The 24,459-nt window shown below is 41.6% G+C and overlaps 1 protein-coding gene across 1 annotated transcript in view; it reads left to right on the top strand.

Annotated features, from left to right (window-relative positions):
• GALNT10 (polypeptide N-acetylgalactosaminyltransferase 10) overlaps nucleotides 1-24,459 on the top strand; it is an 82,062-nt gene that overhangs the window by 32,934 nt on the left and 24,669 nt on the right. The window contains exons 2-4 of the mRNA XM_032703042.1: nucleotides 5,895-5,997; nucleotides 6,831-6,969; nucleotides 10,469-10,635. Of these exons, the coding sequence (XP_032558933.1) occupies nucleotides 5,895-5,997; nucleotides 6,831-6,969; nucleotides 10,469-10,635 (409 nt within the window). The remainder of the gene's footprint in view (nucleotides 1-5,894; nucleotides 5,998-6,830; nucleotides 6,970-10,468; nucleotides 10,636-24,459) is intronic.

Raw genomic sequence — 24,459 nt, 5'->3', positions numbered from 1 at the left:
AATGTTAGCATCATGCAGGAAACTTTAAGGTCTGGTTCGAACCTGTTGCTTTGGTCTGAGTCACAACATGACTGTGAAGATGAACTTGTCTTTTTTGTCTTTGAAAGCACTTAAACATTCCACATGATGTGCTGCCATTTAGTCCTGCGTTGCCTTTTAATAGTTCCTGAAATTTTGAAGGTATGGATTATGTTAATGTACCTTTTAAATTTTTTATGAACTGAAATAACTTCGAAAATTAACCTTTTGAAAACACTTGGGTAGATCACATGATAGGCTTTTAGCAGCTTTTTTTTTTTCTAGTGGTATGCTGCCTCCTGTTCCAGTAAATGAGGAGCTTTGATTGACTGAGGTTATGCTCAGCTTCCTGACCCAGGCCCAGCCTCCAGCTGATGTTGGTGATATTTTTATTTTTCATTAGCTTGTCTGAAAGTCTCAGCTGTTTTCATGCCAGTACAAAGGATGGAGGCTGTTTATGCTGTTTCGAGTGTTGTACCAGTTTGTTGTTCAACACACATTAATAGAGCTCTGACAAACAAAAAAAAGAATTTTATTTCTTCATGGTGCAATAACACTTGATATTTATTTATTTATGAAAAGGTTACCTACATTTAGTGTGGATGGTCTCATGATCATTAAAACCTGGGCTTCTTGCTGCAGTGAGAGGGGATTCCTCCTTGTTTCTGCCAGACTTGGCTTCTCTGATGTTTTACCTCACATACACCTTGGGTACTGTCATTTTGAAAGACTGGAGAGAATCTGACTATAGATGTTTCCTATTTCTGCTTTGCCATGTCACAGATTGTGACAACTAGGGTGCACCCAAGTGTGTACTCTTGTGTGTTCCACCGAGTTCACCTCAGGTTGCAAGTTCCTTCAGTAAACAGAGGAATGGTTTCAATTTGCTCTCCCTTTCCCTGCCATTTTTCTTTAATTATTTTGTTATCTTCAACATCTTGTCGTAGGATGTAAGTGCAAGAGAGACTTGCTGAGGTGCTGGGATAAATGAAGAGGCCTGGGATGGAACAGATGCTCCCTTTAACACTGTCTTCAGAGATCATAGCTTCTCGGGTCTGATCACAGCTCCTTGTTTCAAAAGAAAATAATAAATCAGCAAAACAAGTGTTTGAACAGGGTTTGAGATCTGTACAGCATCATGATTTGCGTATGTGCTTCGGCAAGTCTTTTTTTCCTCATATGTAGAAAACTCTTGGCTTACATCTCCATCCACACTTCTTTTTTTTTGGCTGGAGCCAGGCACACTAAATAGTGATTAAACAAAAAATTAAAATTCCATTTTTGTGCATTTGGCATTTGAATGCTGATCAATTGCTTTGGCGGCGCGTTAAGTAACAGCGTGGTAGACAACAGAAGGGGCTTATTTACAGCAATCTGTCTAAATCCATTTTCAATGTATTGCTTAATATGCCTTTCTACTTTAGTTCATTTTCAGTTTTTAAAAAATGAAGGCTTGAAACAGGCAGGAGAACAGTTTAAGATATTGCTGCAGAAGTAATCACTCCTTAGTGGTAAACAACATCCAGTTCTTAAGGAAAAGAAAATGTGCTTGAGCTGAAATAGAACTTATGGGCTTGTTGTAGGAGTTAATGGATGGAATTCAATGGCTTGGGCACTTACATAGTCTGACTAGATGATCATAATGAAGCCTGCATGATTTGAAATGTACTTTTTGCATATTGCTTACAATTGACCATTTAAGAAAACAATGATATTTTTGCAAAATGGGTAGCTAACATAGAGCAAAACAGAAAATTGCTGATCTCTTTTATAGGGACAGAAGTCCAGATCCATAATGTCACTTTACCCTAACCATGCAGCCTGGAGAGCTGCAACGGTCAAACAATGGTTGCTGCATTCCACAGTTAAAATGCAGATAAGGGCAGATGTGCTGGTGGGTTTGGACAAAAATGTTATGCCTCCTGTCATGCAGTTAGAATTAATGGAAAATTAGGATAAGAGTGAAAATTGAGATGAAAAACAGCGTTATATGTATGGTATAGCTCCTCATAAATGAGATGCTTGTTTAATAGTTAAAGCAAAAGTCAGTCGTAGGAAACTTGCTGTGTTTTGCAGGTTGCTTGGATATCACAGTCTAGAGCGTCTGTTGAAGGAGTATCATCAAGTTATGTAATTTGCATAATTGAGTCAAATTCCATGCAGCATCCCTGAAGGAAACCACTAAAAAAAGCAACATTCTGGTCCCGGTATGCTGTGTCTGTGTTTCTAGAGCTCAGACGTCTTTTACAAAAACGGGAAGGGAAAAAAAAAAAGGAAAGAAAAGAAAAAAAGAGCTTCCAAAACTGCATCAATGTCAGCAACCTGCCCATTCTCCCAACGAGAGGGACTTTGAGGACATATGTGCACAACTTCCCTCTGCCCATGATGGCATCGTGCCCACAACCCTTCACACTGTTCTGCCAATAGTGATGACATGAGCATAAAATCTGCACTTGGGGAGGGGAGGCAGTGTTTTATCGTTCACACTGACTTTTTTTGGTAGTCTGTTGAAATTAGGTTGGTCTTCAAAGTGTGGTTCTTAAGAAATACAATGCTAATCAGGCTGCTGCAGCTACACCTTCCCTTTGGGGCTGTGTGGATCGTGAGGGCTGGCAAGGTCGCTGAAGCAAAGACATTGATATTCATTTTCTAGCACTGAAAGTCACTTCAAAATTAATATTTAGACACTGTTGACAGAACTTGTCAATGACTCAGCAGACTTTTCAGTTATGGTGTTTTAATAGCGACCTGAAAAACCAATGTAAGCATCGTATGTTTGCTTGCGAGGGATACTGTTAGAAATATTCTAACCTCTTAACATTTACCCAAGTTGAATTAAATCTAATGGAGGATTTCTGAGTTGGATTGGCTAATGTAGCTTCTCTGCCCAAGACCAAAAAAAAGCTCCAGAATGCAGCACATCTGCCATTACCATCTGCAGCTATGTCTACCCTTCAGGATTCTAAAAGCTACTTGGAGAGGTTTGTTGATCCGACAGAGGTTCCTGGTGTGTTTTTCTTGTGTGAATCTCTTTAGGTGTTGGTTGTGCAGGGCAGTAACATCATGAGCTCTGCAGGCAGAGGAACAGATAGTGACTCACCCTGCACAGTCCTCATTTTACTTTGCCAATACCAACATGTGGAGGGGTTATTTCTTGTAAGTCTCCGAGACTAAGAGTTGTACAGAGCCTGTTCCCCAGGACGTAAGGATAGATAACTCTTATTCTGTGTACTTCTGAAGTCCAACACTGCAGTTCAGAAAGGTCTGAATAACTGGTGTGTGTACTTCATAGTTTTCCTTCTTGCCTAATTTAAAGTTTACAAATTGCTGACATGTGTGGCCTTGACATGGTTAGCTTAACCCAGCTCAAAGATGTTTTCATGTGTAAATTTATCCCTGAGAGAAGTAATGCATCTACCTACTCGACTTTCTACTGTCTTCCTGCCTGATTTGTACTGTGTGTAATACAGTGGCAGTCTCTGTGATTTTTTTTTCTGTTTTTTTTCCTCTTTATTTTAACAGCCCTGGAGGATGGCGTGCTACTGCCTGCTTTCACTCAGTATTGCAGGGTTTAAATTTCTTGCATTAGGTCGTTGCTTGCTCTGAGGATGTTTACATGCACACTGCTGACCTCTCTGAAGAATGGCTTGAAGCTGGGCAGAAAATTTACTTCCCTGTTCACATTATCCTGCATTGAGAACACAAACACAAGGATCACTCCAGCCCAGAGCCTGGGGGTGCTCACACTGAGCAGGGATGGCTGGAACTGCTTTTTAATGGCTTTTAGGCTGCTGCTTGGCCAGATGAGCATTGTCTGCTTTGGTGGTACAGCTGTGTAATGGTGAGAGAGGCCCCTCCTGAAACAGCTGATAGCCCAGTGGTGTGGCTTCCCTTAGAAACTGGTGTGAGTCCTTTGGGGTGTATTTCAGGCTTGTGTTGTGAGGCTCAGGGTCACACTGTGTATTCCTCCCTCTAGATCTAGTCCCTGGACACTCTGGCAGTGGTCTCCTGTGCAGTGGTGGGTGGGGTTTCTGGAGTAACTGCTGGTAAGGGATTTTCATGTATTGAATCTCAGCGAATGGCAGAAGGGACAGTGGCATTGTAAGTGATTCTCCAGGTATGCACGTTCAGTCCAGAGTGCTATAAACAAGAGACAAAAAAGACTTAAAATATTGAGGTTTCAGACTTGCCAGTTGTTCCTGTGCCCAGTATGACACTTGTGCACAAGCCTAGCGCTCAGAAAGTTGGCAAAACTCTCCTGGCAAGGAGGTGCTCTGGTCTGTGAAAGCTTTCCAGGGCTTTTCCTGGCAGGGGAGTATCCTGGAGAGGAGACTGGCCAGAGAGCAGACCTGGCAAAGGATGGTTCTTGCAAAATAGAGGCAAATACTTCCCAGAACAGTAGTGTGCTCTGTCAGTTATTTAGTGGGGATGATTAGAAGGGGTGACATGTTGTCCAAACAATTAAGACCCGCTGTGGTGGCCAGACAAGTAGGTGTGCTGGACTATTGCAGTAGCATGGGGTGGCTGCGTCATGGTGCTGCAAATTTTACACCAAAAATAACCAGGCTGCCACTGTTTCTTTGTCACACAGCTGTCATCTAGACCTGTTCACATTAGCTGGCACAAGGTCCAGGTAGAGTTTGTGCAAATTGTCCATGAGGTTGTTAGGTCAGATGGAGCCATGGGTAGATGCTGATGGGTTTGTCTGGTCCTCGCCCACACTGTGCCCTGGCCCATCACACCCTGAGGGAGCATCTCAAACCACCTCTGCTCACACCCACTACACAAAAGCAGCAGTAGTAACCTCCTGAGGTGGAGCAAACATTAGGTTTTTGGGTGGTGTATGTTTTTCAAGGTGTTCTGTGATGGCATTGCTGACACCAGCCCCCAGGACTAGAGGACTGTGTTTCCCCAGAAGTGCTGTTGCCCACTGTGTTCAGTTTGCCCACCTGGTGCTCTCTTGCCCGTTTGGTTCCTGGATCACACATTCATCTTGACACTTAAAAGTACTTTTGCATTATCAGCTGGTAGAAATCTCAGGAGAGCAGTGATGTGTAATGGGACAGCTGGAAAACCACAAGGCAGGTTAAGCAATTCAGTTTTATGCTTATGTTTGGCAAGTTCAGGTGAGCCCTTCCGTAACAGAATTGTGTGGTTCTTCACTCTGCTCTGCTGCTCTGGGGCTGCACTTGCCTTCTGCTGTGTCATGGGAATCAGTGAGGCTTTTGCAGTGCCTCTCATGAAACCTCTCCTTCAGTAAATGTGATTCTTCAACCTATGCAGTCAGAGGTGAGCTGGAGATGTTGTATTGCTCGTGATGACCTTCATTTGCTGACTTGTTTCCAAAGCACCCATTGCTTTTGAATTTTAGGGACAACATCATGAAATAGGAGCTCTAATTGGGTTCACTTCAGGCCTCATGCCTTGTGTAGAATTTGCTTTTAAGTTCAGCAGTAAGAGTCTTAATAAATGACCTTTTAAGTCTTATTTTGATTTTATTCAAGTGTGGTAGTGTGCTCATTAATAATGATCCTGCAATAGGTCTCCCATTACATCCTATTTAATTAACAAAAACGCTGTAAGATGTATTGGATGTTTTCAAAATGAAAATGGGAGTTTTTAATAGATTCCCTGATTAAGAAATACTGTTCTGCATACATGATGGTGCCCTGAAAATTATCACTTAACAGCTATAGATAAAGTACTGTTCTGAGACAAGCAAAACTTCCTTCCTCCCCCTTTCAGGCTACAAGCCACTTGCTTGGGATGAACTTACCCTCAGGAAGATGTTTAATCTCTTCTTACAGGAAGGGGAGGCTGTTAAGGAAAGGTTGCATGTGTTGTGTATTTAATGTGTCCAATCTTTTATTTAAAAGGCATCATACGTGAGGCAAAAGAAAGACGCTTACTTTGCTGATGGACAGAGAAAAAAGGACTGGCATAACAACGAAGCTATAAGGAGGGACTCTGAGCGTGTAGGTATGTAAGATTGCTATAAAAATGGTTTAATACTGATTGTAATTTACTTTTATTTGGTAGGCTCAGTGTAAAACAACATGTTCAGGGTCAAAATGATGTTCTTGACATGATGCAGCAGTTAAAGCCAGTTAATCTTTAACTGTGTTAATCCCAATTAAATTCCTTTTCCCCCAACTCCACAATAACCATTTTGAGGTGAAAATGTATCAGTAAGTATCTTCGGATTTTATGACAGGTGCAGTGTTGATTTTTTTGAAACTTAAAAAAACCAAATAGGTGTGTTCTTCTCCCAGAAGAGATCTATAAAAGAAGAAGAGGGATAAAACAAATGTTCTGGACTATAACATTCATGCAAGTTTTATTTCATAAACTAAGGGCCCATTTTGAACATCACAGGTTTACACTGGTGTGTCTGCAAGGGCTCTGCCCCTCAGTGCAAGAGCTCAGGTTCTAAATGCACATATCCATCTGTGCTGAAAATTCCGACAGTGCTGAGGTATTCAAACCATATGGATTCTTCTGCTGTGAAACAAAAGGTGTTCTATAGATCCTCCACAGCATTGCCATAAGTCCTTTGTCGGCTTCTGGTGTTAGAAGGTACACTTAACTTCTGTGATTTGCACAGCTGAGTGGTTTGTAGCAAAACTACTTATCAGATAAAATTGATAGATTGACATAGTTGACCCGGTGCTAAATATAACACAGAGCACAAAACTAAGGAAGGAATTTTTAAAGGACTGTAAGATGCTCTTTTTTGCTATATGGATTAGTTTCTGGCTAGTTAAGCACTAATTAGTAGTAATGATGTGTATTTATTTTCTGTCTATCCATAGGAAATGGAGAACAGGGAAAACCTTACCCAATGACTGACGCAGAGCGAGTGGACCAGGCATACAGGGAAAATGGCTTTAATATCTTTGTGAGTGATAAAATTTCCCTGAATCGTTCCCTTCCAGACATCAGACACCCAAAGTGAGTATACAGTTTGGATTTCTACAAGTGAAAGTTTGCAAGCCCTAAATTAACACATCTGCAGGAGTGTGTTCTTTTTTTATTACAGACTCTTATACCTTTGTTCATCAACTACAGTCCTTTCACAGCTGGGTCTTACTGTCTCCTTAATAAAGAACAGTGTATAGTAATTGCAACAGGAAATAGAGGAGACCAAATCGGGGGGGGAAAAAAATCCCCTCTTGATTCCAAAAGACTTAAAATTACCAAAGACTTACAGCCCTGTGCAGAAGAGATCTTGAACTTAACCCAGAGGGAGGCTACTTCCTTCACCTCTTGGAACACAACAGTTCAGTTGCTGAGCCCCCTGAGAGAGCCAACAGCTCTTAGCAACTAATAAGGTGGAACTTTTTCTTTCTGTGGTGAAACTGATGTCAATGTCTGACTCGGTCGACAGCTGCCCTAAGTGCAGTCAGGTGATGGCTTTGTCACTAAACACTGTCCCCCTCTTATGTTGGCCATTAGCTGGAAATGATCATGAAGTGCTCAGGAGCAGAACAAGATAGGAGCAGCTCCACTCAGCTGTGTATGAAGAGTTTTATCAGATTTGTGGATTATTTTCTCGGACATCTTCCTCATAAAAACAGCCTCATCACGATTTACAAGTAGAAGCTTGTTCCAGTTGAATGCTGACTTTTGAGTTTGTCCCTTCAGATAGTGTTAAACTGGATTTTGTGCAAACTAGAAGGAGTTTTTTCCATTAGCAAAAGCGCTTCAGTTAGGACTTAGCCATTGTTTAGACAAAACAGAGAGGTTTTTAAATGCTGTGTGGAGTTCTTAATTCTGAAAGCATTGTTAGGCATTTGAATCTAAGCTCGTTTTGTGTAAAGCTGGTTTTATCACAATTACTAAATCTGAATTCAACATCTACTTTATTCACATAATTTCCAGAAGTCGGGTTTTATAATTTAACTGCACAATTGAGATATTACCTCTTCAGCAGTCACAGCAAGCTAATCAAATAGACTGGCTTGGCACCCTTTCTCAATATATACACATAAAACAAAGTAGTGAGTATAGCTCCATAAATATTTCAGACATGCAGCTGAAATGTTTAGATATAAAGATAAATCAGGTAACTGAAAATGTTTGTGGATCAGCCCATACTCAAGTTCTGGGAAATACAGTTTGACTTCACTAACCTAAATTCTGCCCAGCCTCCATTTACAGGGTCTGCCTTGGGCTCTGAGAACTTAAATGTCAGACAATGCCAGTATTTTGCTATCTGAGGGTTTAATACATTACCTCACATTCCCCATTGTTCCCTGAAATTGCTGACTCAGTGTTGCTAATTCTGCTATTTAAACTTTTTTAAAGTGTGAAGCTTCTAACCCCAGCCCCAGTTAAAATTAGGAAGTGAAGTGTCTACTTAAGCTGTGATTAATGATGCTGCTGCAGTAGTTTGCTTGTTGCTTGACGTATCAGTGTAGCAGGTTGTAATTGTGGAGGCCTGGAGGAGAGGATAAACAGCATGTTCCTAATGGATGCTGGGATTAGCTGGGCAGGGAGCAGGGTTATGTACAGTGGAGATATGCAGTAAAGGAATTCATGACTGGAAAGGTCTGCTGTGCATTCGCTGTGCCCATTAAAAAAGATATACTTGAAATGGTGTGGTTTGTGTTACCTGGGAGGTTGATGAGGGCAATTTATAACAAAGTTAGGCTGAGACCTACTCATAAAGACACAAGTCCTTAAAGAGTATTCCAGAAAGAAGGGAGCTGTGTTTTTAGAGCCTCCTACATACAGTGAGGTAATAGAGACTTTGGAAATGTGCCTGCAGGCAGTAGGGAGCGTAAGGAGAAGGTGATCGGGGGGAAAAATGCATCATCTGTCTTGTCCTAAGCTTTGGGGCCACAGATGGTATTCTCCCCAACAGCTGGCCTGGGTGGGGAAGGACAAAGAAGCAGCTGATGCATGAGATGGTTTGTGTGGACTTTTATATAGCAAATAGTGTGTCACCTCTGCTTTCTGTTAATTGTGGGAACCGAGGAGCTGGAGGATGACGTGTGCTGGATCTGCCTGGTGCGCACATACAATTGTTTGTTTCAGCAGTCATGTCTTCCCCTGATAACATTTTCTTTAAGTGCTTCTGGGTTTTTTAATATTAAATACTAATTTTGCAGGTCTTGTAAAGCAATTGTAGATGTGGTAGCTGGAGGGAAGCAATTTCTCTCCATGCTTAATGGTTAAACTTAATAGCTAAAGTTTCCCACTTGTTAAACTGGAACTCTCATTTTCTGACTAACTTTAAGAAGAGTTAGAAAAGATTCAAGGGCTCTTGGTTCATATTGGAACAGAATTACAGCCAGTAGCCATTGGAAGAAGGTTAGGATGGCAATGCCAAGGGCTGGATGAAAGCAGTCCATGCAGCTTCAGTTTGCATCTTGCATCTGTGCATTGCAGCCACAGCCTGCAAGCTCTTGGCAGCGCCCCAGGACAATTCATTACACCCAGAATAAGCTACTGTCCTCTCACACAGGCACCAGAGTAACTTCCTGTAGCCACAGATGTACTGAGCTTGTATAACATACGTGCATCCTTCTCCCTTCCCTGGGAAAGGTACCAGGAAAAAGCTGCCCCTGCCAGAGCCGCTTTCATTCCCGTCTGCCCTTCCGGGGAACAGGGAGGGAATTACTGTGTGTAAGCACTGAATTGTGCACACAGCCTCCCTGAGGGTCTGCAGATCAGCTCTGGTGGCTGTGCAAGAGGTGGCAGGGCAGAGAGCAGAGTGTGACCTCCCTCCCCTGCTCCTGGGCAGGGGGCAGCTGGTCCTGCTGCCACTGTCATTACTACACTCCAGACACCTCCATTCACATAACCACCTCTGTTTTGTACTGGACACATGAGGTTCTAGGAATGGAATAGATTTTTGACCCCAAATGAACAGCTGCAGGTATTTTTTTAACTACAATTGCTCGTTGTGCGGCCTTTGTTACCTGTTTAACAAGGTTCAGACTCCACTTAGGGCCACATGAGCAGGAAATAAACACTGCCCTTTATGCTGCAGTTGGAATTCTCTTTATGAAACTGCCTTGAAAACAACCTCACAAGGCAAGGAAAATTAAGATTAATGCTGTGGGGAAATACCCCAAATTCAAGGGGTCCCCGTCTCTGCAGACTTAACTTTCCAGCTTTAGCCAAATCCTCTGGTGATTTGTGTTCAAAGTCCAGCTACCTTTACTTCTGCCTGCAGAACTGATCCCCTTGGCTTTGTGTGTTGCTAAGTGTCATTGACCATTAACAGTCTCTACTTCACGTGGAATTGCTGGGTCTTATTTTGGCCAGGTAGACTAGATCAGGTCAACACTGGCTTGATAAGTCCTGAAAGTCGCTGGATTTTTTTCAGGTACTTTGCATCAATTTGGGGAGTAAAGAATGAACTAAGTTACTTGATGGTAATTAGTATGGAAGTGCTGGTGTTTTCCCACAGCTCCTTTTGACTTGCTCTGTCTGTGTCCAGCTGCAAAAATAAGCTGTACCTGGAGAAGCTTCCGAACACGAGTGTGATAATTCCGTTCCACAACGAAGGATGGTCCTCTCTGCTCCGGACAGTGCACAGTGTCCTCAACCGCTCCCCTCCTGAGCTGATAGCAGAGATAGTGCTGGTGGATGACTTCAGTGACAGAGGTATGATGGTTTCTGTGTGACAGCACCGTGTTTCCCTGCCTAGGGGATCGATGAACTTGCAAATATGTGTATAATGACTTGAGGTTTTTTACTCAGGCGAATCTTGCTCTAGTACATTTGAAAGAAAAAAAACCCTCATGTTCCATATTCAGGGTGTGCTGGTTTAGCTGTAGCCGACATGAGCTGTCCTGTGATGTGAAGGGTGGTGTGAAAGAAACAGGGAAGCTGGTTTTAATATTCTGCTAAGGGCCTGTGTAGCCCTTATATTTAACCCTGGGGTTAATGCTATGATGCTTGGAATAACAAAAGAAAAGAAGTGAGCTGTTCCCCCCCTCTCCGTAAACTTCACTCCTTATTTTGTACTGTGTTGCCCGGAGTAGTCACTTTGGATTGGGATGAAGGGCTAAATGCAAAAGCCTGGAATTGCTGGCACAACTTATCACCACAAAGGGAACAACCACTTGTCATTGCAGCAGCAGTGTGTGTGTGTGGTTACTGAATCTACTTGTGCTGTAGCAGAAAGGCAAGAGATCTTTTTCTCTGAACTGTTTAAATGCTATATGATGCAAATTAAGCTACACTTTTTCTTGTAGTTTGCATCCTTGCTTCGGTGGAAGAGGCAAGTGAAGGAATAGTGAATGCCTCTATCATGTAGACATCAGGTAGCTGGAGAGATCCCATGGCAAGTCCTCTGAAGTAGCTGGTGTTCTCTTGTGTTGAAGAGGGTACAGTGACTTTAAGAGGTTATGGTCAGATCTAGCAACTCTATTTTCTCCTTTAAAGTTACTAAGACTATTTAGTTTTATGAGCTGCAGAGTTCAAGCCACTGGTATTACTCAGCTGAGGGAAAAGAGCTCTCTATACAGATACTAAAGGATACATCTCCAAAAAATCTGACATGTAGGAAGCTGCTAAACGAGCTTGGAAACAAGCTTGTGTGTGTTCAATGTTCTGACCTTTACTGACTTCCAAATAGGCACTACCCAAAGCTGTAGTGTTTGTTCCAAAGTACTTCTCTCATTAGTTTGGAAGCAAGGCATGCTGCTTTGAACAAATCAATTTTATATGAAATAGGTATTTCTTTAGAGGATTTCTTTCAAGCTAAGCTGAGAGAAGAAAAACCCACCCTCCTAACAAGTTCTCTTTATTGCTACTCAGTCTAGAAGCAAATTAGACAAGCTCATGCTGTAACCACAGCTAAATTGTACAAATGGGGTCCTTTTCAGAGAAGCAGAAGTAATGAAATCTGGTTTCCTGTGGATCTGTTTTCCTTGTTTTCTAGATATGCCCTTCCAGCCAGCCCTCCTGGCTCCCACCCCTGCTGCTCACCAATCTGTACCTGTGCTGTTTGTCCAGCTTGCTCTTGCTGTTCCACCTGTCTCTGATAAGATACAGGCTCTTCTCTGTTGGTTGCCCAGCTTTGCCACAAAGGTTGCAAGAGGTAGCTGAGATCAATTTGTATGCAGCAGCAGTTTATAGGTGTATATAAAAGACTGCTGGTGCTGGACATTGAGCAAAATTGTCAAGGGAAGAGAATGACACTTAGGCAAAGAGAGTGTTAATAAAAACCTGATGTGGGTTTTCTGGTTGTTTGGGGTTTGGTTTTTTTTTGGTTGGTTTGGTTTTTTTAAACAGTATTTTCCTGTTAGCACAGTTGATTTATGCACATTGGGACAATGTTTAGGATGAAACATTTTTCCTTCAGCGCTGTCAGTTTTGTATCTGCATTTTTCTTATTAACCACACTGGGGTTGGCTTCCACATCCCTCACTGGGTTTAAGTAGATCTTATCTTCAGAAAGCATTTAAGTCCTAAACACCTGATCATGACTTGAAAGGTTGATGGTTACAAACTTCTGGTTGTGATTTATCCATTGTATGTATTTAAAAAAAAAAAACCCAAACAACAAAACAAACACAAAACCCCAACAAACACTTCAGCCCAATAACTGAGAACTGAAAGTTTAATGCATCGAACTGAAATGCAGGAAGGAGCAGAAGTTCCAAGAAAACTTTTGCTTCACATATTATATGTTTGTAAAGGACACGTTCTTGGATTTGGACTGTTAGGTCACTGCTCTGGTTATCAGTTTGTTATGATTAAACTGGGCAGATAATAAAAACCCTGTGTCCAAGCTGATGATCGTCACAGCTGTGCCACAGAACTGGTGAGCGTAAACTGGTGAGTAAAAAGAATGAGATTTCTTGATTTTTTTTTTTCTTTTCAAATCGTAATGATTGATCCTCTGCGTTTGCTGCAAAGTGAAATGCTTTGCTTCTGTTTCAAATGCTAGTCCTACAAATTTGTAACAGCATCTTTCTTCTAAAATTATGGAATCACTGTTGGATGTAGTGATAGTAGAGGCCACATTTGAGATCAGAGGGGCATAGTCTGAACAGTAAATGTCATCTCCTTCCCTGAAGAGATCAGTAAATAGTCACCATAAACTCCAGTGAAAAGCCAAAGATGGAAAGAATAATCACTCAGTAAAAATCTGTTATTAGTTTTTTTTATCGAGAGGCTACTCTGACAAGATAAAACATCAGATATCTCTGCTGTACCTATGATGGCCTTTCACTCGAGGGTTGTCTAAACAGATCTTTAGCACTTTAATAACTCTTTAAAGAATAACCTTCATCAACTTGGCCTTTCCTGGCAAAGAGGCTGTATACACTCTCTTATTCTGTTGTTGCACTGATTTCTGTGGGTGGTGATGTTGGTGCTGATCCATGAGCCTCTTTCATCTCTGTGTCTCATACATGGATAATCTTTGCTTCACATGAAGTAAAGACGACTTTGGTAATAATAGAAATAGTAAGTGTGGAAATCTGGCTACTGCACATACAACTGTTTCTCCTAACAGATGTTACTTTCATATGTTTTTCATCTGGTTTTTAGCTTGAGAATAAGGAATTTCTGGTGTGTCTATAAAGAGGATTGAGAAGTTGGCTAACAAAGTGACAGGAGAGTGAAGACAGATTTCTGGGTTAGTTGGTGGCTGCTGTGGTCTGCAGCAAACCTGGGGGGCAGTTGTGTGGCTTTGCATTATTGGAGATCTCGGACAGATGAATCATCATCTGGAAGTGTCAGCAGCCATTTATTTCTTAATTTGTTTGAGAGAGACAACTCTGTGACCTTTAGCAATAACCATTTTTCATCCAAAAAATGCTGTCCTGATGACAGCATATCTTAACAGCGAGCAGCAAAAGCTTTGCAGGTCATGTTTTTGAAACATTTCCTTTGCTTTGTATTTGAAAAGTCAAAATGTGCTGGAAGAACTTGCTGTCTGGGATTTTTTTTTTTTTTTTTGCCTGCCTGCAGTACAATGCAAATGATCAAAATCTAATAAAAAAAAAAGTACTGGAGCCTTCCTTCACACAGATTTCATGCTGGATTCCACGTCAGCCAGAGCGCTGGGAAGGGCTGTCCGTGGGGTCAGTCAGTGTGGTGGGAGGATCCCTTTGCCTTGAGGTGCAGATTGTGCTGCCACCTCCAACAGCTCTTTCTTGACACTTTAATCTTCCTCTGTGGGGTTTCCCTTTGTAGGTTGGGTTGGCTTAAAAGAAGCTGCTTTCCAGCATGTGCCATTGGTCACAACAGAGTAAATATTGCAGGGCTGTTTTTACTTTCTCTATTGGTAGTCTTTGCTATCAATGTAGCATTCCCATTAGGACTGCTATAATGCTTTTTTCCCCACAAACTTACTTGAGATAGAAGAAGATGATAGAAGAACTTTCTTCCCATTTCAAAACAATTGTAGAGTTTTAATGTGCAGAAGAATATAGGTTATATTGAAGAGGGAGGCATCAATTCAGCAGACTGCTGTTGAAGAAGCATTGGCTGCTTCTCCCTGCATGGTACAGAGAACTGCTGGAGCCCCACAGACTGACCTCTATGGATTTGATTAACCTCAGCTATTGCAGACTGGTCCAAAATAATGCCTGTCCTTCTGGATAAGCAGAAATCAGAATGCAGTACATGAGAATTATGACTTTAGAATTCTTGATCATAAAAACTCTTAGCTGTGGCAGTCCTGTGTGGATTTGTGCCTTCACTTTTAATTTCTATAGCTATTCTTTGGGTCTGTTCTCAGTTAAATTAAGCCTTTTCATATGCTGGCTTGCAGGGTACTAATTATATCCCTCTGAGCCTGTTGTTGCCAGAATGGCCCTAAGTAAACTAAAATGTTTTTTCCATGTATATCTGTTTTCTCCTAAGGACTGTCATGTGAAATTTGTTTGCTTTTTGATTATCTAATTACCATGCTGCTGAGTGGGAAGTGGATTCTATTATATCATACAAATGGGAGGAGGAGAAGAGAAATGGAATTGCAGGTCAGTTTGTAACACTGCAGGGTTTTTCTGTCAGCTCTGATGGCATTTTGTTATTGATAGCAGGCAACGAGTAACAGACAGGCAGTTCATGGTTCTTCAGGGTCTGCTTCAGTCCCTAGACCTGCAGTCTGAATTGGCTGTGGTGAGAAATCGAGCTGTTCAGCTCTGGTGTCTGTCGTGTACAAAATGAATTGTTGGTCTCCACCAAATTCCTGTAGCTTGTGAACACCTGTGCTGTATAAGCTGTCTGTGTCTGCATGAACAAATGTAAAGCTGTCCTCTGTCTCTCACTAATAAATGACCAGCCTTAAGCTGAAGGAGTAGCACGTTTTCTCTTTGCAGGATGCTTTTCAGATTGTTCTTTGCTGTTCTCCTGGTACATATTTAGTAGCTCTGTACAGCAGTGGAACATCAAGTGCTACTGGTGAAAGGCAGAAGGCAAACTCTGTTTTGGAGGAGGCATCTCAGGTGCAGGTTGGACTGGAACGTGTACAGAATCACAAATAGTTGAGGTTGGAAAGGACATCTGGAGATCATCTAACCCAACCCCTCAGCTACAGCAGATTTATCCAGATCTTATTTATTCACTCAAGTTAAATCTCCAAGGATGGAAACTCCATAATGTCTCTGGGGCCCCTGTTCTGCTGTTCAATCACTCTTTCAATGACTTAGTTTAAGAAAAAACATAAACATTTTAAGCTTACTGTGTGCTAGAAGGCTGTGACTTCATTGTTGAGTGTCATTTAAAAGAAACAGCTTGCCATGTACTTAGGGCTGACTGTGTGTAGAGAGGAAAGGGTACACGCCCCACACGGGGGCTCAGAAGTACTTTGGGTTTATCTTATTTTATGGCTTAGCTTGACAGAGATCAGTGATAGTGGCTAAGTGCTTAAATTTCATATAAAAGTCACGTCTCTGCATTCAGTTATTTGCATATTGAGTGACAGCCTGTTCTTACTCATTTTTAAGATTACTTTGGTATAAATGACAGTGTTTTAGAACAAATGTTGTCCCTTGTTGAAGAAGAGAACCGCAGCATCAGTCATCTCCAAAGCATGAGTTACATGCAAAGCACTGTGTTGGTACAATAATAAAGCCGAATGTGGCAGCACTGAAAATACTGCAGTCTCCAAACATCAGGATTGTTCTGGAAGTGTTAACCCAGCAGGGCTCTCTGCCTTATGGCATTGTGTGTCTGCACAGTGGCAATACGTGAAAACTGAGCATCCTTCTTAGAGTAACCAGTCAAAATCTGCACCTGTGACTGGAAGGCAACAACAGCTTCAGCCCAAATACTTCAATATATTTTACCCGATGTGACAATGACACAATTTGCAATGTGAACCTCCTAGCTTTTACATTAAATACTGTCTATTTTAGGGAGTGGTTATCCAGGAGGCTGTGCAAATGAGTACTTGGCTGCAGTTGATTTCAAGGAGACAGTTTTGTTCTGAGTAATATGTATGGGATCTCATTTTCCCTTGGGTGGTCATTAGGAAGGTTATGGATTTCAGCTTCATCTTTCTTCCATGACTACCCTGTTACCTTGGGCCTTATCTTAATCTGCGAAAACTTTATTTAGGATTCTATTCTGTTTATTCGTTCAGCCATTTTAAAAATTTTTCTTATTCTTTCCCTACTTTTAATCCCTCTTCTCTTGGCTGTGTGCGTTCAGCAGGGCTTTGTGCAGAGCTGCTCTTTGGGGAACAGCGGAGCATTGTGAGCCCAAAAGCTGGCATGTGGCCACTGCTCGTCTTTGAAAGGCAGCAAGGGGCTTTCAGGCCTTTTAATAGAGGAGTCCAAGGGGTGTGTTACCTAAGGAGTGTCATCTCAGCCCTGAGTTTTGACCAACATATTCCTCTTCCTTTGCCTTCTCCCCTCACGCAGGGCCCATCAGCTTCCTTTGCTTTGCGCCTTGTGCCGTCAAAACTCCCTGTAGCTGGCTGGGACATCCACTGGCACGGGAATCTTGGAGCCCAACTGTTCCCGAGTGTCAGAGGGAGACACAGCCAAACCCCCCTTCTTCCCTTTACAGACAAATCCCCGTGGCATTTTAAACCTCTCTTTATATAGCAGTGCAAGTAATTCTGGAGGTGTGGGATACTCTGAATGGAAAAACAAATGTGAGTAAGGGAACTTGGCTGAACCACGAGCAGCGTAATTTGGTCTGCAGGGCAGAAGTCACTAAGTAGTGGAGTGAGGGAGAAGGCAAGGGGTGATTAATGTGTCATTTGGTGCAGCATCAGGTATGTAGCAAATACTGCTCTGTTCCATTAACCACATCTGCCAGGCCTTAATTGAAAGAAATCATGTTCTCAGTATCTGAAATAGAAAAAGGTTTAATACTTGAGTTCTTTTTGATCTTTAAATGGACCAGTAAAGGATTTATGCATCTAAAGAGATTATCTTTTCATCTTTAGGCACATGCACTGTAAAAGTAATTTTTTTTTTCTCTTAAATGCGATAAGTGCATCTGGTTAGTACATCTCAGAATATGGAGTGACTGTGCTTAGGACAAAGTGGTGAGAGCATTTCTTGCTGAATTATCAATATGATTCTTTTAAAGATTTTTACCTTAACATACTTAGAAAAGAAGAAAAAGCCAAGCTTTTGGGGGGCAGCTATGCTTTTCCACAACCTTTTCTTAAGTGTTGCTTTCAAGGTCACTCGTAGAAGTTGTGGCAACTATTGTCACAAACAACTGATAAAAAGATTATTTTTGTGAATTATGTCACAGAATAAAGAGGCTTTTTCCTTGCTAGGGTGTATTTGTGGAGTGAATTTGTGTACCCACCAATACTCCATTAGTGAGCACTAAGTGGAGCAATAAAATAAAACCTGGTGCAGATGTCTGATTTTAGTTTATGACAAGAGAGGAATTTTTTATTCTCCATTTCTGGCAGTGTCTTGTGGGTGTGGGATACTTCAGATAACAGTGACAGAGCTTGTTTGGATCAGAGTGAGATGTGGATGAGATTCGATTTTATGTTTTCCTTTTCTAAGTGTTCATTTTGAATGTGTCTTTACTGCCTGTACTCACATATACCCTCCATAAAGGGATATCTAAAACCTGCACTGTTCATTAGAAAATGGCTGGAGAGCATTAAAAGTTTATTCTCTAGTGTTTTAAGAGACCTGAGGGCCCATTGCAATTGCTTACTGCAGCTTTGTTTGTGACAGCCTAAATTAACTAACCAGTTTACTTTTCATCATCTTGTATTTATTTCTGTAAGATCAGTTGCTGTGGCTGAAAGATCCTTCTAGAAAACAGATGAGGTGGCTTTCAAAGGTCCAGTTTACTGTGACCCCTTTCTTAACTAATTACTGTGTAGTGAAGGATGTCTGGCAGTCTAAAGTTTAAAAAAAAAAAAATAAATAATTGAAGAGCAGAGTTTCCATTACAGCTCATTAAATAAATCTGAGTGCATTGCTTGCTACTAAGAAACCTTATGCATGTAGCTTCTATCAGAGAAACTTTGCAGGAAAATAGCTTTAATTTTATTCTCCTCACCTAGCAGATGAGGACATGTACTTCAAGGAGTCAAAAAAATCTAGATATCTGCCAGCTGCAGTGCAAATCAGCATTTTAATGCTTTACAGCTGCTTTTCTGTAGAAGTTAATTAGAAATGTGATTCAAACACCCTCTGCCAGTGCTCATATATGGTATCTATTACTGGTAATCATAGTTCCTGCTATTTCAACCTGCATTTGGGGGTGGTGTTAACAAAGCAGCTGTTCCACACAGGGACTTTGATAAAAGGTGGAAACTTCTTCACTTTGAGAAAATTGGAAGGTAATGCTGCTGCAATTGAAAAAGAAAAGTGGATAATTTAAACCACATTCCTTATCTAGTTTTAGCTGCAGTGATGGTTTCTTAGTAAAGAACTGCCACACCATTCTGTCACTGTAGCATTGATTCCCAAGTGCCATGAGGACCATTGTTACCCCCACGCCGGGGATGCTCCAATGGAACACAGTAGTTTCCTGTGCTGAACAGTGGGAGCCAAGGCTCAGGATTTAAAAGCAGGTACCTTCAGCTTTCAGTCCTGCCCTCCCCTCTGTCATCCAGCCAAAATGAATGTGTCAGTTGAAGACTATATTACCCATGAGATGGTTTAGTTCTGGTATCAGCACAGCTGTGAACAGGCCTGGATTTGTGCTTCAGGTTTTAATAGATTTATTGACCTTTCTAGCAGATGTCACTGACTTATTGTGATAGCTGCATTTCTCCTAAGTAAACAAGAGTGTTGGGAACTGATGGTGAAGAGGTCTAGAAGAAGAGTTGAGTGTGAGTTTATAAAATATACTTCTGACATACCAGAGTTTGTTACTACCTGTCAAATGTGTGTGTTTTCCCTGCAGCTGTATTAACAATTTTTTCATTTGCCAAATGCCAAATACTTTGTTTTCTGTTCTCTGACATACAGACTACAAGACAAACATGTTTTTGCTTTGTCATTTGTGGTTATTACTGTATAAGCATTATTGTAGGAATGAAGTATTATCAGTTAGATTTCCAATATTCTTCTACTTGGCTGCAACCCTAGACCAAAACCTTTGTGGGTCTGTGCTATTAATTTTAGGCTTCATAGTTGTTCTTCCTCACTTAGACACTTGAGATCAGAGCCTTTGGGATCCAAAGGGGTGCATTCCTACTGAATCAAAGCCACTTTCAAGTGGGTTACGTCTTGGACCTAACAGACTGATCTCTAACAAGACAAAAGTCTGGAGCAGAATTCTCTGTCAATTCTTGTGCTCTTTCTGGAATATTTCTTTTTTTGATGGTTTGCACAGAGCAAATACTTTCAGGCCAAGAAGTTCTTTGCCTTTATCAGCATTATTCGTGTACAAAGCCAAATCTCTGAGGACTGGTTTGTTTTGGGGTCTTTGTTGGTTTTGGGGTTTTTTTCTTTTTTCCCCAGCAAAACTCAGTGACTTTTAAGGCTTTAATCTCGCAGCTTTGATACGTTCCAAAATATTTCAGTATGAAACGTCTTAACACTTCATCTGCCTGCATCTCTTCACATGATGGTAAGTTTTGTCTTGCTGTTGGTCATAGGCTTTAGGTTCATGATACACCAGGCAGTACGTAGCTGTCAGCAGGGGCTGTATCCTGACACTCTCCCAGTGCAGCTTCTGCAACAAACTTCTGAGATGCTTTTGCACCCCTGCTTATCTCTCCAGTGCTCAGAGAGCAGTTGATGGTGTAGGATCAAGGCAATTAAAGATTTTTAGAGTACAGACATTCCCTTGGTTAAACAACTGGGTAATCAAATCAACTGATGTGGCCTTAAGATGAGGGCACAGATTCCTCGGGTTGAAGGCAGTATTTGGGACAGTAATGCCCTTCCTGCCAGTCACCATGGCTACATCAAACTTGAGCTGAATATTAAGTGTACTGCAAGGAATTCACTCCTGTTTTAGCAGCTACAAAGGCTTTGTAGGCCAAAACCTGCAGCTTTCCAGTGTCTATGTCAGCACAGCAGCTCTGAGGTTAAAAGCAATCAACAGGAAACGTCTGAGAGTAACAAAATCACCTCTTTAGATGAAATGTAGTCAACAGAAGAGGGAAAACCTAAGTGGGTGCTTTAATCTTGATACATATTTAATGAAATGGGAAGGCAGAAGAGTAAACTAATGAGAATAACTGTTTCCCCTGGGAAAGATGGGTTATGGCACAAGAGGAAAAACTGATATTGTGGGTTGGCCAGGGAGTCAGTGTGCAGGAATTAAGAATTGATGCACACCACCACAGGTTGGTTGCACTGCTCCTGAGAAACAAAAGGTGCTTAAACCTTTACAGCATGAAGGAAGGATGAGTAAATGGATTTTTCTGGATTCTCTCAGAAACATGCAGTTGGAATAGACTTTCTTTACAAATTACACTTTCCTGAGAGATTAAGACTTTATGCTATAACTAAAATGATTATTCCCTGTGTACCTCCCTACTAAACTTTCCCTGGGGTCTGAATGTATTTATATGCTAATGCCAGTAAAGGTGCATTTTCTCATTTTAAGATTACACCTTTGTCTCTGTGTTCAGTGCTGGTATCTCCTGAAGCCGTATCTGAGCAGGGTTTGGATGTCTGCTGTGGGATGGAGGGAGCACTGAGAAAGTTCCTTTTGCAAACTGAAGAAGTCATTGATGGTGGACAGCAGAAGTTTATCCCAGCACACAGTGTTGGCTCACACCAGTGGTCTTTGTCCCAGAACTCAGTCTGGTTTATGTTTTGGGCCCAACATTTCCACACCTGAAATGGAAGCTTGGTTTTAAAACGTTGAGAAGGAGAACAAATTCACTAAGATTTTCAGAAAGCTCTTTTAACCTTTGTTAAAGTCGAAACCATGATGATGTATTAGCTATATTAGCTTATGTATTATATATGATATGTATTGGTATATTACCAAGGGGGGTGGTACACTTTCAGCTATTGTCCCATGCTCAGAAACCCTCTTCCCCCAAGTTTTTGTTTGTAAAGATGTGCTGAGACCCAACACTGGTACAGAATGGACAGTGGAAATTGGGCCCCTTCCACTTTTGGAGTCCACCAGAGAACTGTAATCAGTGAAACAACAGATATTGATTCTTTCCCATCCCAGGCTTTTTCTTCTTTGCAAGAAGACAGCTTGGAAAGCTGTGATCAGCCTCATCAGTTTTCTGTTATTGAGACTGGTGCTCATAGTGCAATTTATTAAATCAATTTATTATCCTTCCAACCAGCTTCAGTGATCAGAGCATGAAAACATTGAAAGAAAATTAAAACTAGTGTAAGTGCTGCCTGTTTGGATAACAGCACATTTTGCTGTTTCAAAGGATTACTCATCTACACCAAAACAGAGAGATAAGTTAATTTCAATGATTTAGAATTTTCTATTTCAGGGAGGCCTGGCTTTCACATTGTGATGGATTCAGGAAGAAGTATAATTCATTCTTAAATTGTTAAACAGCACGTTAGGGCTAAGTATTGGAGTAAAAATAAATGGATTCATTTGTAATCTTAAGCATGTGTGTATGAGGGAGGGTAGAGATGGGAGGCTGGGATAACCTGCAAATAAATGCTACATGAGCAGTGGCACTTCAGGTTTTGTTTTTGGAAAGTAGCCAAAATAACCTGCAGGGAAGGGAAACCAGCTCTGTCTACTTACAAGGGAATTCTACAGCTCCTTCAGTCCTCTCCTCCCATGCCATGTGCCCTTCAGCAGGAAAGTTCCCTGAATTCTCAGAGTGCAGTGGCTCTCCCATCTTCAGCCTTCTGTGTAAACTAAAGCAAAGCACCTCAGCAGGAGGCAGGATGCTGTAGGGCAGAGGGAACTGTGGTGTCACCAGTGGCATCTGAGTAACGTGGGAAGGTGTCTGGGAATGTTTCCGATTTCTGCAGTGCTGCTCGTTCTGGGTTGGGTTGATGACACACATATGGCAAAGGGCTCTGGAGTTGCAGATGTGCTGTACAGTGTAAAATTCAGAAACCAAAGCTGATAGTATCATATGAACCATGAAATGTTCCACTAGTAGGACAGGGGAAGTGTTTCATTCATAATTCTTTCTCAGGACATAAATTTCTAATAGTTTCAAGTCCTGGCTGTTACTTAAAATGAGTTAATTTTTTTTCAATGACAGATATTGGTACTCCCTTCCCTGCCAAATACTGCAGAGATGTTGCAGGGACATACATAAAAAGATGTTATGTCTTGGTGTGTGATTTGGGGAAGAGAAAAGGGCACAAAACAGGCCAGGCTTCCTCTGTGAGCTGTCACTACAGCAGCTGCAGCCAGTTGTAAAACCAAACCGTGTGAGCTCCAGGGAGTGAGGTTCCTTTGTGCTGCAGAGCAGCTCTTGAGGCAAATAGCTGTTGAACTTAGGCATGAGGAAAGATGTTAGAAACTGGAGAACTGCTGGATCTCTTCCTCTGATTTCTGTGGGGAAATGCCTTTGGTCAGGGCCAAATCCGTTCAAAGTAGGCTACAAACCTACTGGTGACTTGGCACAAGCCTCTGAGAAAAGGTGGCTGAGCTGATGGGATGTGAAAGAGTCGGGGAGGAGGCAGGGGATGCTGCCTGGAGATGGGCTGCACGGTTTGCTATGAGGGGGTGGGTTGAGTTAGCTGCTGCTTTGACTCTGAATCACAGAATTATCGGGGTTGGAAGAGACCTTTAAGATTGTCAGGTCCAACCATCAACCCAGCACTATCACTGTAAACCCTGAACCCCTAAACCACATCACCCAGCACCAGATCCAGACACCTCTCAAACACCTCCAGGGATGGTGACTCCACCACTTCCAGGATGGTGACTTGGAACAGTTGATTCCCACTGACCCTGAAACTGCAGTGCTACCTTTCCCATAGACCCATAGAAACATTCTCTTGTTTCTTATGTATTTAAATTGTAAAAAAAAAAAAAAAATCCTTGGACCCTTCTGTCCTCCTCCAGCTTCTGCATATGTTTGGTTTTGAATGTCTCAGGTGCCTGTTCAGGTGGTGGGTGTGCAGTGGGTGGAATGAAAAGTCAACTGGACATGAAAAATTCCCATCTTGGAAAGCCCTTGCCATGCTACAGATGCTCAGTGGCATCTGAGGGCAGCTCTGCTTGGATGAGGCCAGTAGGAAGAAGTACAGTAAGACCACCACGGAAATTTTACCTGGGAGGGGGGGGAAATGTCTTGTTCTGGAAAGCATTAGGGCTGCTTCTGTAAAGCAGGCTGGCTGTTGAAGCTTCTCTGCTCTCTTCACACAGTTTTATTTACAGCTCAAAGTAAAGAAAGCAGTAGTTCCTGACTGGTGCTGTTAATGTATATGCTGTATATCAAGTTTATTGCAAAGTCTGTTAGCAAGCTACCAGCCTGGTTTTTAATCTGCAGATAATCTTGTTCTCATTTATATATTTGGGTTGTGTTACTGTGCCCAGCGTAGGCACAGCCATTGGAATCCATCCAGTTCACCTAACAACTTTCATTAAAGAAAATTGTCCTTGTAATAAAAATTACTCAGTGTGACAAGATTCCATAGTATATTTTTTTAAAGCCCCATAAAATTTTCTAGCAGTTAATGCCGCTTGTTTGTTTTTTTTGATATTTTCTTTTAAAAGCAAAAATTGGCTAAATTGCGCCAGTACTTGAAATAGAATCAAATAACTATTTTCTATCTGGGCATATAGAAGCCTGGGTGGTAGGAATAGCCCAGGGATAAGGAAATAAGAAAACTCTGTCTTTGAAGAGTACGTTTTATAGAATTTTGTACATTGTGAGGTTGCCTGGAAGTCTCTGACTCTTTAGTTAGGAAAGGCAAATTCAATAAACTCTGCCTACTTGCAGTTCATGATACAGAAGTCTTAACCTTATAAAATGCAGTGATCAAATGTGGATTTTTCTGTAGCAGTTGGGAACAGTTTATCTGAGCATCATCCCTGCTGGCTGAAGGACAGCACTCAGTACGTGTGTCCCCTGCAGAGCAGTGTGAATACGTGGGTGCTGATGGAGTTCCTGCAGCTTTT

This window comes from Chiroxiphia lanceolata, chromosome 15 (genome assembly GCF_009829145.1).
Source record: "Chiroxiphia lanceolata isolate bChiLan1 chromosome 15, bChiLan1.pri, whole genome shotgun sequence".
In the NCBI taxonomy this organism is placed as follows: domain Eukaryota; kingdom Metazoa; phylum Chordata; class Aves; order Passeriformes; family Pipridae; genus Chiroxiphia; species Chiroxiphia lanceolata.
The sequence above is the reverse complement of the archived record's forward strand: the minus strand, read 5'-3'. Positions and strand labels throughout refer to the sequence as shown.